General features: G+C 51.3%; 1 protein-coding gene across 3 annotated transcripts in view; it reads left to right on the forward strand.

Annotated features, from left to right (window-relative positions):
• Positions 1–302: 302 nt before the first annotated feature.
• Positions 303–16,085, forward strand: part of TTLL1 (tubulin tyrosine ligase like 1) — a 33,438-nt gene continuing 17,655 nt past the window's right edge. Inside the window, exons 1-5 of one of the 3 annotated variants that reach the window (XM_041757226.1) lie at positions 303–458; positions 4,271–4,302; positions 7,126–7,207; positions 9,791–9,907; positions 15,489–15,697. In XM_041757226.1, the coding sequence (XP_041613160.1) occupies positions 9,795–9,907; positions 15,489–15,697 (322 nt within the window). In that variant the 5' untranslated portion in view covers positions 303–458; positions 4,271–4,302; positions 7,126–7,207; positions 9,791–9,794. Of the gene's footprint in view, positions 459–4,270; positions 4,303–7,125; positions 7,208–9,790; positions 9,908–13,354; positions 13,519–15,488; positions 15,698–16,085 lie in introns of those variants that run through there. The other 2 variants (XM_041757227.1, XM_041757229.1) reach the window with 2 other exon arrangements.

Consider the following 16,085-nt stretch of genomic DNA (forward strand, 5'->3'; position numbering starts at 1 on the left):
GAGGCCCAGCAGCAGAAGGGACCAAGGTTGGACAGGACCCGGGATCTATAGTCATCACCCGGCTCTGCCCCCCACTGTCAGGCTCAACCTCGCGCCCCGACCCTTCTCGACCTCATTTCTGGGCCCTGAAGGCTGCGAGCCGCCCGGGTAAGGACCGCCAGCTCATCCCAAGACCTCCGCTCCCAGCACTTGGGGCGGGGAGCTTAGAGACTGGCCGGGAAAACGTGACCCGGAAGCAGTCGCGGCGCCAGCGGCCGCGTCCTCGGTTGCCAGAGCACCGCCCCGGAAGCAGAGCGCGGCGCGCGGCGGGCCGGTCCGCGGGGCTGCGGGTGGCATCCTCCTGCCCGCGCCGGAGCGGGGCTGGAGGCAGGGCCGGGGCGCGGCGCGGGGCCGCGGTGCTCCGCGCTGCTCCGCGCTGCTCCGCGCTGCTCGGCGCTCCTCCGGGCTCGGCGCGACAGGTGAGGCCCCGCCGCGGAGGCCGCCTCCCGGGACGAGGGTGTGGCCGCTCCGGGGCGGGCGAGTGCGCATGCGCGAGCGAGTGTGGGCGACCCGGTGGTTTAGGTGCTGCTTGCGGGACCCGCGTCCTCCAGGAAGCCCGCGCTGGCTACTCTGCCCGTTATGCCTCCGAGCTCCTGTGACTTTCCCTGTGCCGCCCGCTTGTTGCAATTGCATTCTTATTAATACTGGTTACCCCGGAATTGCATCGTTCTAGGCTCCCCCCCCCCCCATTCATTTGCAGCCTGTATTGTCTCTATGGGCATCTTTTGCAGGGCGCGGTGTACCTGTGGCGACAGCTCTGGTCTGGAGACAGATTCGTGTCCCCCGCCCTGCTTGCCCTTCTCAGCGGGGTGGGACCAGGGCATTTCCCCTCCCTGTTTGTCAGTCTAAAGGGGGTGGGGATGCGGAGGTAGCCCTGCAGCGCATAGAGTAGCTGGGGCTTTAGGGGGGCTCGTTCTAGAAGTAAACGCATCTTATTTGTTGTAAGCAGTGTAGGGTTTGCAAAGAGGTTCTTTGTTCACAAAAATATTGAATGAGCACATTTCGGTGCTGGGTTGTGACGGTTACAAAAAGATTGGACTTACTCTGTGCCCAAGGAATTGCAAGCATTGCTAAATAGTTGCTGTAGAGCCTGACAGTGTCTCCCAGGGGGGTGTGGAGATAGATGGTGGCCATATAGTTGTGCAGAAGTTGTCATTTACGCTATTTTTCTTTAAAAAAAAAAAAAGATTTTATTTATTCACAAGAGACACGTAGAGTGTCAGAAACACAGGCAGAGGGAGAAGCAGGCTCCCTGCAGAGCCCCATGCGGGACTCGATCCCAGGACCCGGGGATCACATCCTGAGCCAAAGGCAGACGCTCAACCACTGAGCTACCCAGGTGCCCTTCATTTATGCTTTCCGTATTATTTTCTTTAAACATGGTACTTTTTCCTTTTCAAGGAAGACTAGGTGGAAAGGAATCGAAATGCCCTAGACTCCTGGCCTAGTTGGGACTTTGTTGAAAGTGATAGTGAAGTGACTTAAGGTGTTTGGGATAGCAGGGTTGGGGACAGAGAGAGCTCCCGTTGTTTATGGCTGGACCCAGAAAAGTGCATGGACTCTATGAATGTCACCCCTTCTCTCTGTTTGCCATTTTCCCTGAAACACTCTCCTGGCTTTTGTCTGGAAGTAGTCATAACTCTGGGAAGTGAAAGGCCTTTTGGCAAAGGTTTGTCCTCCTGGGGTTGTAGGTGTCGATATTCCCTGTGGTGTTCCCTCACTCAGTGGAGATCCACTGAACCCCATCCTTGTCTCCCAGTTCAGGTCCCTGGAAAACACTGTGGAAGTCTTAGAGGGTGTGTCTGTTTATTGCTTTCTCTCGCCGGCAGGTCTGATAGCCCCTGTAGGGCTAGGCCATGCCTGATTCACTGCTTGGCACAGACAGCTTTTGTTTGATTGGTTCTGGAGGGAATCTACGTCTTTATTTTTGTTAATTCATAAAATATTGATCGAGCACCTGCTATTATTAGATGCTGTTCTGGATGCTGGGGATTCAGTAGGCAATAATGCAGAACGACATCTCTGCTCTCCTGCTGTGAGATTCATGTGTCAAAGACAGGTAATCACTAGGGAACCAAATAAGTGAACTAGACCAGTTCTTTTCAAACTTAAGCAAAGGTAGGACTCTCACCTGACAGCTTGTTAAGATACAGATTCCTGGGCCCCACTCCCAGAGTCTAAGGGTATATATCCACGTAAGGGGTAGGGGGAAGCTCAACAATTTGTATTTTTTTTAAAGATTTTATTTATTTATTCATGAGAGACCCACAGAGAGAGAGGCAGAGACAGGCAGAGGGAGAAGCAGGCTCCATGCAGGGAGCCTGATGCGGGACTTGGTCCGGGGTCTCTAGGATCATACACTGGGCCAAAGGCAGGCGCTCAACTGCCGAGCCACCCAGGCATCCCAACAATATGTATTTCTAATGAGGTCCTGGTGACGCTGGTTGTGGGTTCATGGGTCATGTCTCAAGTTGGCGCTGGACTAAACAATTTTGTGCAGCCTGAGTGCCACGGAGAAGTAAAGTGACAATGTGACAAATAGGGGGGCATTAAGATTGGGATTGGGAAAGCCAGACTGAAGAGTTCACCTTCGAGAAGGGGCCAGATATTGGGGTGAGCAAAGCCTTCAGAGGATGCAGCTTGGTGGGTGTGAGGAGCTAAAGGGCGGCCAGGAGCTGGAGGGCTGATGGGTGAGGAGGGTGCTGGAGACAAGACCTGAGAGGGGATGGGAGCCCAGATCACATGGGGTCCATTTTGTAGGTAACGGGCAGACTGGGAGTTGTTTTGTTTTGTTTTAAATATTTAATAATTTATTTGACAGAGAGACAGACCACAAGCGGGGGGAGGGGCAGGGGAGAAGCAGACTCCCGCGGAGCAGGGAGCCTGATGCCAGGCTCGATCCCAGGACTCCGAGAGCATGACGGGAGCTGAAGGCAGACACAACTGACTGAGCCACCCAAGTACCCTGATAGTTTTATTCTGGGTGCAGTGGAAGCTTCTAGAAGCTTATGGGCAGGGTGACATGATTTGCTTGGTGTGTATGAAAGGGTCAGTCTGCTGCTAGGCAGAGAATGGGTGCAGTGGGGTGAGGGTGGCGCTAAGGAAACCAGTGGTAGCCTGTCATGGTCATCCGGGATTACGGGGACACTGGGGGGAGACACAGACAGATCTGGAATCTTCTGGAGTAGAGCTGGCACAATTTGCTGCCAGATGGATCAGTAGTCCCTTCCCCATCAGGACCACGGCTGAGCTTTGTTGGATTGCTAAGGCACTTTGCTGCCGGGGCTTCCAGCCTGTGGAGTGTCCCTCTTGCCTCCCTGGAGCAAGGCCACGAGCAGCTCGTCCCAGGCAGCTTCGTGTCTCCTGCACGGACCCAACACTGAGTGGCTGGGTGAGAGGCTAGGCTGTGGAATCCTGTCCTCAAGCTTCTGAAGGTCCTGCCCCCGGCCCGGGAGGTGGGACCCGCATCGTGTTCTGAGCATAGCCAACTGTCTGGTTTGCTAATGACCTTGCCCCGGCTGGCATAGCTCAGGTGGTGACAGCCCACGACCCTCCTAGCCCTTGGAGTGTGAGATCAGCACACAACAAACTCTGTTGCTCTGGGTTTGGTTTTATGGTGCTCAGTTTGGGTTTTTTAATTTTTTTCAGATTTTTCTTTAAATTCTAGTCAGTTGACATACAGGGCAATATTGGGCTCAGGAATAGAATTGGGAGGTTCATCACTTAAGTACAACACCCAGTGAGCGTCCTGACAAGTGCCCTCCTCTGTCCCCATCCCCCATCTCCCCATCCCTCCCCAGCAGCCCTCAGTTTGTTCTCCATGTTAAGAGTCTCTTATGGTTTGTTTCCCTTTCTTTCTCCCTCCTCCCTGTATGTTCACCTGTTTCGCTGTTTGCTTGTTTTGTTTCCTAAATTCCACATATGAGTGAAATCATATGTATTGATTTCGTATTTGTCCTTTTCTGACTTATTTTGCTTAGCATAACAACCTCTAGTTCCATCCATGAGGTTGCAAAAGGCAAGGTTTCATTCTTTTTGGTGGCTGAGTCCTATTCTATTGTGTATATACAGCACATCGTCGTTACCCCTTCCTGTGATGCTCGGTTTTGAAAGTAGCTGACCGAATGGCTTATCATTTCAGTTCACGTGAACCACTAGAGAGGTAGCCTACCAAGTTCATTACCTGGTACTGCTAACTTCACTTTTTTTTTTTTTTTTTTTTCTGTTTCAGGAGGAAGTAACAGGACAACGATCAGACATCAGGTATTTCATTATTGATTTTTCTGAGGGAAAGGGCTTAGTATTTCTTAGGGTTGGGAAGGAGCTGGTCCTTGGCCAGCTGGTCCCTTTTTCTGTTCTGCAGACCATTTCTGAGCCCCCTCACTGTGCCTGGCCCTGGCTGGGTGCTGGAAAACAGACGATCAGCACCCCCTCTCAGGGTCACTGGACAGCTGACAGTGGCAGGGGAGGCAGTGTCAGTGTCCTCAGGTTGCAGTGTGCTCTGCCTATTACTCTCTGAGCGTCACTTTCCCCATCTATAAATGGGGAGAATACCTGCCTTCTGGCAGCTCGTGAGCCAAAAGGATGCATGTAGTAGAGGAGAATATGCACAAACTGCCCAGCCCTGTGCCTGATGGACTCTAGTGCTTCATAAGTGGAAGCTATTGTTTGGGTGATAATATCAATATGTAATTACCTACCCCACGAGGGCGGGGCTGCTCTCCAGCACCAGGCTGGGGGCCTGGGAGGCCCGCTGGGAGAAGGGGCTGAAGTGGACGGAGTGTGCAGGGCCGAATCGGGAAAAGTTTCAGGGCACTTCAGGGGAAGCCAGTACACTTGTTTCTTTTTTTTTTTTTTTTTTTAGTTTTATTTATTTATGATAGTCACAGAGAGAGAGAGAGAGGCAGAGACACAGGCAGAGGGATAAGCAGGCTCCATGCACCGGGAGCCCGACGTGGGATTCGATCCCGGGTCTCCAGGATCGTGCCCTGGGCCAAAGGCAGGCACCAAACCGCTGCGCCACCCAGGGATCCCTTACACTTGTTTCAAATCCAGTGAACTGTTTGGCGTACTGGTGGTGTTCCAGGGACACACCTGCCTGACCTTGCAATAGTCTTCAGCCGTACTGCGAGACCTGTGGCTTTCATGCCTATTTTTATCATGGGGGAGACTGAGGCCCCAAGAAAACTTGCGAGTACCCATAGACAGGAAAGCACTGGAGATGGACTGAGTCTCCAAGCTTCAGGTGCAGAGGAACTGCCGTCCCTTTGGCTCTTCTTTTTTTTTTTTTTTTAAAGATGTTATTTATTTATTCATGGTAGAGAGAGAGAGGCAGAGACACAGGCAGAAGGAGAAGCAGGCTCCATGTGAGGAGCCCGATACAGGACTTGATCCTAGGACCCTGGGATCACCTTAGCCAAAGGCAGATGCTCAACCACTGAGCCACCTAGCTGCCCTCCTCTGGCTCTTCTGAGGCTGCCTTGTCATTGGTGTTCAGTAGTGGTCATCATGCTGATTTGGTGCATTTCTGGAAAGAGGTCCTATGTCCCTTTAGGGGACAGGTGGCCTTAGTTCATTTCTTTCCTTTTTTTTTTTTTTTTAAGAGTTTTTATTTATTTATTCATGAGAGACAGAGAGGCAGAGACACAGGCAGAGGGAGAAGCAGGTTCCCTGCGGGGAGCCCGATGTGGGACTTGATCCCGGGTCTCCACGATTAGACCCTGGGCTGAAGGCGGTGCTAAACCGCTGAGCCACCTGGGCTGCCCCCTTTTCTTCTTTTTTAACTGTAAGTAACTGTTTTGTGCTTTTGTTCACTACTTTATTGTGCTCTGTCTCCCTCACATATATTTAAAACTCTCTATCGGTTCTTTTTCTTCTGGTATCTAAGAAGGTTATGTCTTGTATTAGTTTCCAAGGACTGTACTATCAGATGCCATGAAGTGAGTAGCTGAGTAAGGCCAGAAGTCTGAAATCAAGGTGTTGGTGGAGCCGAGCTGTCTTTGAAGAATCTAGGGAAGATTCCTTGCCCCTTCCAGCTTTTGGTGGACCCAGACTTTTCTTGGCTCATGGCAGCGTAGCTCTGATCTCTGCCTTCATGTTCACGTGACCATCTGTCCTGTGTGTCTGTTGTACCTGTGTCATTACATGGCATTCTCTGTCTGTGGATGTCTCTGTCCAGGTTTCCTCTTCTTTCTTCTTTTTTTTTTTTAAGTAACACGCACACCCAGTGTGGGGCTTGAACTCATGACCCTGAGATCAAGAGTCACATGCTCTACCGACTGAGCCAGCCAGGCACCCCTCAACATATCTTTTTTGCGAATACAGTTCAACCCATAACATTTACAAGGAAGTGAGTCTTGAAAGCAGAGTCGAATCAAAGGACTGATTCTTGAGGATGTGTCTGTTTTCTCAGTTTCACAAGGAGTCGACATTGACTCCCATGTGCCAGTGCGCTGGGTACTGGAGCTAATGGGGCTGGCCACGTGGACTGTGAGGGTTGTTGCAAATGCTCACACCTAAATCTAGAAGGAGTCAGTGCGATAAAAAGGAAGCAGGTGACAGAGTCCTCACCTCGCACACTCATGGAAAGAAAGTATGCAAAGAGCTAAAACGCAAGATAGGAAGTTCTGTGTGCCAACAAAAATAGCAGGAGATGTATTCTAACAGAAGCTTCAGTGGAGGGAAAAGGCGAGGAGAATGGCTCCCTGGGGCAGGTGGCGTTTGAACGGCATCTTTGTGATCTCAGAGCTGGATGAGAAGCGGTGGGGTGGGGAGAGTGGACAGACAGCAGGTGGAGAGCACGGTTGCGCATGCTCACGGAGCAGCAAGGAGGTGGGGTGTTCCGCCGAAGCAGGGGGCATGTGAATGAAGAAGTGGCAGGGCAGCTCGGGAAGTCCAGCGGGACTCAAAGTGTGATAGAATCAGAAATATCTATCACAATAAGGAGAGCATCTTGTGGCATGCTGCTGTTCAGCAGAAGATGCCAGCCACTGAATACAGCAGCTCCTCACGGTTTTGCTGTGTCCACAGAACTGTCTCTTGGTCTTGTGCTGTGTACATTTTGTATGTGTGTTAATTTTCTTTTAGGCACGAGGAGTCCCTGACGCTGAAGTGAAATTGGACGTTCCTGTTGGCTCCATACGTACCTATGGTGGGTCCAGCCTAAGAGGTTGGTTTTCCTTAGTGCCCACTGTTCCACAGCAGAAGGAAAGGGCCGGGGGCGGGTGGGGGTTGACCAGAAGACCTCACCTCGGAGGCTCCATGTCCTCAGTAAAGTGAGGATGAGAAAAAAAAAAAAAAAAGTGAGGATGAGAATACCTGCCCTGTCTGCCTTATTGGTTTTGGGGATCATACCTGGGAAGCATTTTCTGACAGGTAAAGCACAGGGCACAGATAGGGCTCAGGCCCCCTTAGTACCCTGCTGGGTCACTGCAGGTAGGATTTCAGTGGGGGGTGGGGGGGGTGGTTCTCCTTCAAAATTCAGGGTCTGCAGTTGGACTCTAGGGGGCAGAGTTGGAGCAGGATTGGGCAGGGATGCGGACCCTTGGAGGCTGAAGTCAGGTAGAGAACCGGTAAACTCCCTGGGGCTATGCCTGGGTTTTGACACCAGGTGGGGTTTGCTGGTGAGGGGTGCGGGGTAACAGCATATGGGGATTCAGCTCCTGGGCGGCTTCTGCCATCATTTCTGTGCGGTGGCTGCTGACTTCCCATGTTAACAGCCTCATATTGTTATACCGCAGCTTCTTGCTTCTTTGTACGGGGGATTCTGTTTATTCCTTACCTTACCCGTGGGCATGGACGTCATCCAATGAGGGCCAGGTTCAGAGGCAGACTGTGTGAAAAGAGGTGGCCCTTCGGAGTAGAGTCACCCTGGGTTCAAATCAGGGCTCCCCGACTCCCTTCAGTCTGTTTCTTCTTCAGGCTCCTAACTTTTGAGGCTTAGCTTCCAAATCTGTAAAGTGGGGATGATGACAGCAATAATACCAAATATCTCTTGCGTGCTTTCTACGTGCCAAGCACTGTTCTCAGTGTTCACTCATCGGATCATCACTGTAACCTGGTGAGATGAGTAAATACTGTTGTTAAAGGTAAAGAAACAAGTTTAGAGAGGTTAAGTAAACTGCCCAGAGTCACGCAGCTAGTGAGTGCTGGAATTGGGGCTCGAACTAGAGCCGTTCTCTACCACAGTTCCACCTCTGTGACACCGCACTGTTGGGCAGGGTGAGGAGGTAGTGGGCTGATTTTGTGTGAAAGCTCATGGGAGTGCCTTCTCTTTTCCCTCTCCCAAGGCAAGGCAGACCTGGGTGCCCATCTTTTTTTTTTTTTTTTTTTTTTTAAGATTTATTTATTCATGAAAGAGAGAGGCAGAGACACGGGCAGAGGGAGAAGCAGGCCTCCTGTAGGGAGCCCAATGCAGGACTCGATCCCGGGACCCCAGGATCACGCCCTGAGCTGAAGGCAGGTGCCCAGCGCCTGAGCACGCAGGGATCCCTGGGTGCCCATCTTTTAACTTTGTCCAAGTCACACGGTTGTCCTGACAGACTTGGGGCCACAGTCAGTCAGTCTGAATGGAGCATGTACCACATACCAGGTGCAGTGCTAGGCCCTGGGCCCAGAGCAGCAAAGAAGAGCCAGCCCCCTGCCCTCTAGCAGGGACAGGAGTGCAGGAGTGCCGAGCAGCTGTGTACCAGGTGGGGAGTCAGGGAGGCTTTGTGGAGGAGGTGACATTCACCTATGCTGGCAGATGAGTGGGCAGCAGCTTAGCCAGGCAGAGAGGGAGGGGAGTGCCTCGGGCACAGACACCAAGCACATTCTAAGGCCCTGAGGTCGGGTGTGGGCAGAGAAGTCCAGTGTGGTGAGAACACAGCAGGTGAAGGAGAAGCAGGTGAGGGCCAGAGGTTTGTGAATTTTTTTTTAAAGATTTTATTTATTTGAGAGCGAGCTTGTGCATGAGCTGGGGGGAGGGGAAGAGGGAGACAGAGAAGCAGTCTCCCTACTGAGCAGGGAGTCTGATGGGGGACTCGATCCCAGGACCCGGGGATCATGACCTGAGCTGAAGGCAGATGCTTCACTGCTTCACCAACTGAGCTACCCAGGCACCCCGGTCTGTGTATTTCAAGTGTCCTGGGGAACCAGAGAGGCTAGTAAATGGGAGTGTTGTGGTCAGATAAACACTTAAAGGTCACCTCACTTACAGAGAGTGAGTTAGAGCAGGGCAGGGGAGGAAGCAGGGAAGCAGCAGCCCTTGGTGGGGGATGTGCTCCCATTGGGATAGGCTCCACCCACCCTTGGGAAGCCAGCTCCAGGGCCCCCTGGTCAGGACAGTCTTCCACAGCTACCCTGCACAGGCCCCCTCCTGTCTCTGCTCTCGCAGCCCCAGGTGCTGCCTCTGCCTCGTGGCTCCTGTCACCATTGCAGTGCATGTCGGGTGGTGACCAGTTGCTGCCTATCTCTGCCCCAGTAGGCCAGGATCTCATAGTCTTGGTACAGCTGACATTTTGACCTGGGTGACTTGCTATGGAGGGAGGGGGGAGGGATGGTGTCTGTGGGCAGCACCATGGTGTCTGGCCTCTACTCACTAGAAGTATCCCTGCCCCCAGTTGTGACAACAAAAGACAGGGCCTGATGTCCTCTCAGGGACAGAGTGGCCCCTGGCCAAGAACTGCTTCCTGGGCAAGTGGAGCGTAGGATGCACCAGGGGAAGTTTCTTGCTCTTGACATTTCAAAGCACTAACAGGTTGACCTCTTCCAGGATTATGGCAGGAAAAGTGAAATGGGTCACTGATATCGAGAAGTCAGTGCTGATAAATAACTTTGAAAAGAGAGGATGGGTCCAAGTGACAGAAAATGAAGATTGGAATTTTTACTGGTAAGTATTAAAAAGCAGGATCTGATTGTTTTTCTGAAGCCGACCTATCAATCTTGTGAATGCTGGTAGCTCGGGTGCAGGCTGCGTTCTCAGAGGATGCCTCCCGTTACACAACTTCCATTCCCAAGTCTCCTCCACTGTGCATGACGAGAAAGCCCTTGGCTCATACACGTTGTGGGGTGTTCCCATGCTCCTGTTTATCAGCCTGGTGGCAGAAGTGCTGGGATGGTTCTGCACACAAGCCAGCATGGCTGAGACTGCAGGGCTCTGGGTGAGAAACCAGAGGCCCCCCTGCTTAGCATTCTCAGTGCCTTACTGCCGGGCGCTGGGGAAGGCGCCTGTGGGGAAGGATCTGTGCCCTCTTCACTTCTTCTCACATGGCAGAGGCTGCCAGTAGGACTGGTCCACAGCACTGAAAAGTGAATGACAGGAGGAATAATAAGAAAGCAGCGTTTGGCGCTGACACCCTGGTGGTGCTCCCCGCAGCCGGAAACATGAGCGTTGCCTTAGACTCCTGCCCTTGTCCTGCCTGCCTTCACGAGGTGAGGTCCTGTGTCCTCCCCTGTGCAGGCCTGGTCTGCCCCTGCCTCAGGGCAGCCCCCACACTCTGGCAGGGTTGTATGCTGAAACAGAGCCATGAGCGCCTCCTTTGCTGGGGCCTCCCCACGCCTCTGCAGCTCCTAGGCCTGGAACATGGGGGCGAATCTCCAAGGGAGGGGGAGTTGGTGGCTCTCTGGAGGCTTTTTTACTCTATGCACCTGCCCTCCCCGAGACCTGCTCCCCGCTGCTGCCTTGAGAGATGTTACTTGGCCTCCTTCTCGCCACTTCTTTCTCCCCCAGGCCCCAGAGCAGTTGGCACCTTTTCTCCTGTTGACCTACTAAAACATTCTTGCTTCTGCACCTTTGTCAATGGTGTGCTTTCTGTCCTCTCAGCCCATCTTTGAGAGGTGCGATGCATCCCGCAGTTAGATGTCCAGACCGCAAAGCCAGGTCATGCCTGGCCTCACACCCTGGCTCCCACAGTGCTGTCTGTGTGGCCATTAGCAAAGGACTTGACCTTTCTTTGCAAATATGGTTGTTTGAAGTTTGAATGAGTCAGTAAAGCAAAGAGCTTGGCGTGTGATGGGTGCTGCATAAGCACGTGCTGTCTCCGTCCTTCATGCACCAGCTCACAAGCTGCCCTCCCCGGAAGCCACCTGTGCTTCCAGACGCTCAGCCTTTCTTTGGTGTCACGCAGTGGGTGCTGTGTGCCATGATTTGTGATTTCCCTGCCTGTCCCCTCTTTCCATGTTACTGTGAGCCCCGTGACAGCGAGGACCTTGTCTGGCTTATGCCAGCATCCCAGAGCCTGGCACTGGCTCAGATGCAGAGTAGGCTGGCATGCAGCTTTTGTCTTCAGCAATGATGGGAGGGATGACCCTTTCTTTGCTTGTGTAGCAGTTTAAGGTACCTGTGTTTTAAACCACAGCCTAATTTTCCTTGAGGAGCATGGAATGCAGGCAGAGAAAGCATTTTCAGAGAAATGCAGCACTCATGTGTGGCTTGGCGTCACGTTTATATATTTCTCTAAGGTAGAATGAAGTAATACAGCCAGAGCCCTGCTTCCATGGGACTCTGGAAGAAAGGCTGAATACAAGTATTTTGTAGGGGCACCTGGGTGGCTCAGTCAGTTAAACAGCTGCCTTTGGCTCAGGTTATGATCCCAGGGTCCTGGGGTCGAGCTGCCCCACTCCCTGCTTGTGCTCGCGTGCTCTCTCTCTCTCTCTCTTTCTCTCAAATAAATAAAATCTTGAAATGTCATTAGAGAAAAAGAGTGTTTTGTACTTACTGCTTTGTGTCCCATGGCTCCGTGCCATGGGCTTAGCCAATACTCAGTCCTTTTGGCTTCTTTGAGTGATTAATCAACGCTTGGGAGGGTGCAGAGCACCTCCCTTCTTCGTGCCACAGAAGAAGCATTTCAGAGCTAGTCTGAACAAAGAGAGAGAGAGAGAGACAGAGAGTGGGACTGTATAATTTTGGATATTAGCTCTCTTGAGAGCTGTTTTAAGCAGTGTCTTTAAGCAGTTTTTAAGTAAGTCTTAAAAACTGATCAGGGTAAAATATTGGCGGCTAAATGTTAAATGGTTTGGGAAAGGTAACTGTTAACTGGGTAGATTATGGGATAGCCATTAAAATAACTGAGACAATTATAAAGCAGTTCAGAAAATTGTATAACAATAAGTATGAAGAAAAACATACTATGAAACTGTTCTGATCACGGCTTGCATATGGGCAGTAAATAGGAGCAATGAGAAACGTGAAAGCCATGGCTGTGCTGGAGGGGGTGTATTAGTTTTTTATGGCCAGATTGATGGCATGTGACAAACACCACGAAACTTAGGGCTTAAGCAACTTCTTTGTTTTTGAGAGCATTTTTTTTTTAAGATTTTATTTATTTATTCATGAGAGACCCAGAGAGAGGCAGAGACACAGGCAGAGGGAGAAGCAGGCTCCCTGTGGGGAGCCCAATGCGGGACTCGATCCCAGGACTTCGGGATCATGACCTGAGCCAAAGGCAGACACTCAACCACTGAACCACCCAGGTGCCCTGAAACAACTGTTTCTACAGCACATGCATTTATAGGTTTGGCTAGGTGGTACTTTTGGTCCCGCAGGACTTAGCCGATCCTGCCTGGGCTCACTGGTGCATCTGCTGTCACCTGGGGGGGTCAGCTGGGGCTTGTCTGGTCTTGGATGCCCTTGGCTAGGACAACAGTGGCTTCTCCACAAATCTTTCCCATCCCTCCAGCTGGCTAGCTGGGGCTTGTTCTTCTGTGGTGGCTGGGGTCCAGGAAGGCGGGTGGAAGCTCTGAAGGCTTTTCAGGGTAGTCTCGAAGTGGCACAGCATCGCTTCTGCCACATTTCTGGCCAAAGCAAAGCCAAAGTGAGACATGTCTGGGCCTAGGCCTTAAGAACCTAGCAGCTTCCATTTCCTTTATGGAAACCTGTTACGGGAGCCGCAACTGACATGTGAGAAGCCTGACAACCCGGCGCTGTCTTGCCGGAGGAGCTTGTATAGGTGTTGTGTGTGCCAGTTGCAGCCACGTCTGGCCTTCCAGCCATGCCCGCCAAGGTGCCAGACATAGGAACAAACCCGTCTTGGACCCTCCAGATTAGATTAGCCACGGCCTGAATACCACTGAGTGACCTCAGTGGGTGCCACGTGGAGCAGAAGCATGCTCAGCTGAGCCCTGCCCCAAATCTTGATCCACAAAACCATGATATGTGATGCAATGGTTGTTGTCCTGAGTTGCTAACACTGGGCAGTTTGCTCTGCAGTAATAGAGACCCAGAATATATGTTGTCACATACCTCAGGATGGTAGGGAATGAGCTCATTATTTTGAAAACCAATAAAGGGAAAGAATTAAGCATTTTGTTAGTCTCTCCTGTATGAACTATGTTTTAGGTGTTCAAGTTGATGATGAAAGAAAATTTCTCCTTGTGGAAATTTTCCTGCCAGTACTTGAAGGAGAAACGAAAGCGTAGAAGACACCTGTTTGCCTCCCTTAATGACATAAGGGTCTAGGCCTGCCCGGTATGGGAGCCACTAACCACAGGGCTGATGAGCACGTAAGTGTGGCTGGTCTAAATGGAGATATGCCCCCAAATTGACCTGCAGCTCCTCAGGCCTTGCAGTCTGACTGCTGATTTATAGACAGGATGTAGGTGGAGGGGTACCAGTGAGGCTACACTAAGTAAGGAACCTGGGAGGACCCCTAGGAGGACCCCTGGAGGCCCTTGGAGGACGGGTGACCCAGGGTCTTCATTTTTTTTTTTTAAAGATTTTATTTATTTATTCATAGAGACACAGCTAGAGAGAGAGAGAGGCAGAGACACTGGCAGAGGGAGAAGCAGGCTCCATGCAGGGAGCCTGATGTGGGACTCAATCCGGGCTCTCCAGGATCACACCCTGGGCTGCAGGCGGCGCTAAACCACTGCGCCACCGGGGCTCCCCGACCCAGGGTCTTCAACATAGACATAGCATAGAAAAAAAGGAGGGAGAATATAGATTAAAAGAACCATGGGAGAGAGGGCAACTCATCAGAAGGCCTGGCCTTTGTTTGTTTACAAGCTGTAAAAAATATGTCAGACAACTTGGGAAGTGTGAACACTGATTAATGTCTGATGATACTCAGAAATTACTGCTTTTTATTAAGTTGTGCTAACGGTCTAAAGTAGGATATTGTATAATATAATAAAGAATCCTTAACTATTAGAGATTCTTACGGGAATCCTTTGGATGGAACGCTGTATCAGGAAATTGCTTCCAAATAACCCAATGCTGTGAGGCATGGGTGGGGTCCAACCAAACACGTCTGGCTGCATGGCCATAGCCACTGAAGCCTGTAACGGGGTTCTCTTTCGTAATGGGCTTTTCTCTCTGCTTTTGTATATGGTTCAGCTTTTCCATGATAAAAAGTTTTAAAACTCCCATTCTGGGCAGCCCTGGTGGCACAGCGGTTTAGCGCCGCCTGCAGCCTAGGGTGTGATCTTGGAGACCCGGGATCGAGTCACACATCGGGCTCCCTGCATGGAGCCTGCTTCTCCTTCTGCCTGTATCTCTGCCTCTCTCTCTGTGTATGTCTCTCATGAATAAATAAAAATAAAACTCCCATTCTTATTCTTCTTCTTTTTTTAAAATATATTATTTATTTACTTGAAAGACAACAAGAGAACACAAGTGGGGTGAGGGGCAGAGGGAGGAGCAGACTCCCTGCTGAGCAGGGAGCTGATGCAGATGTGGGGCTCTATCCCAGGACTCTGGGATCATGACCAGAGCTGAAGGCTGACCACCCAAGGGGCTCCTAAAACTCTCATTATTCTAATGACTGTAGAGTCAAAAGAAATCCTTGGGTGCTTGAGGCCCTCTGTAGGTTGGTGCCTGGGGTGGAGTGAGGCTGGGCCAGGAGCTAGAAGCCACAGATGGCCTGCCTCGCCTGTAGCTCCCTTGTGAGTGCCAGTCCCAGTCCTTCCTGCCCCCTCCCTGCTCTGTGGGGCTAGGAGGGCAGAGGGGTGTGGCAGGGAGACTGGCTTTCTTAGAGGATTAGAAAGAATCCCTTTCTCTTTCAACCCTCTCATTACACTAGAGTGTTGGGCCATCAGAGGTCTCTGCTAGAATATGAAGTACTGACCCAGGGCCCTTAAATCACTCTGTGATTTTTATTTAAAGTGGTCCCTGTCCTTGACTTTGGGTGAAAATATTGCGTAAATGATTTTCCTGATTTCAGAGCCTGGAGGAGGCTCTTTCATTAGCTTGTTATCTGCAATCAATGGTATCATTAATCGATAAGGATTTATCAAGCATCTACTATGCTGGGGAGTGAAGCCCTCCAGTGTACACTCAGAACAGCCCATGCCTCCAACAGTTCTGGTGACTGGACACTGTGCTGTGCCGCAGTGGGCCAGGGAGTCTCCTGGCCTGGGGGGCCGGGGGTGGGGGAACGGGTAAGCGACTCTGGTCATGAGCTTTCACGGGAACTGCCACCATGTGGACCTGCTCTAGCTTTACCCTGCATGCCTCTTCTATGCTTCTCTTTTAGGATGAGTGTGCAAACCATCCGAAACGTTTTTAGTGTTGAAACTGGCTATCGGCTCTCAGATGATCAAATAGTCAACCATTTTCCGAACCACTATGAACTGACCCGGAAGGATCTGATGGTGAAGAATATTAAAAGATATAGGAAGGAGCTGGAAAAGGAGGGGAGTCCTCTAGCAGAAAAAGATGAAAATGGGAAATACCTCTATCTGGGTTTGTGCCTTTCTTGCTGGCCCCACGTTTTTTGTTTTTTTTTTTCTGCCGCGTCCCCCCTCCCCCAGCCCCACGTTTTAAATCAATCCCCAAATCCTCTAGCGAAACCAGGTACTGAGATGGTGACGAGCTTGTGCCAGCTGGGCTGGGCATTTCTTTCATTCCATGTGTCTCCAGAATGGGCCAGGCGGGGGCTCACGTTTGGATCTGAGTTTCTAGGAGCACCTTGGGCACATGGTGCATGTGCATGGAGAGCATCCTCAGTGCGCAGATGGGGAGAGGCACGTCCTGAGCTGCAGGCTGCATTTTATAAGGCGGCCGCATTACTGCATCTGGCAGTTCCAGGGAGAAGCTTGTCCCTCTTGCAGTCTGGTGGTAAAAGCTGGAC

This window comes from Vulpes lagopus, chromosome 5, assembly GCF_018345385.1.
Source record: "Vulpes lagopus strain Blue_001 chromosome 5, ASM1834538v1, whole genome shotgun sequence".
NCBI classification, from domain to species: Eukaryota; Metazoa; Chordata; class Mammalia; order Carnivora; family Canidae; genus Vulpes; species Vulpes lagopus.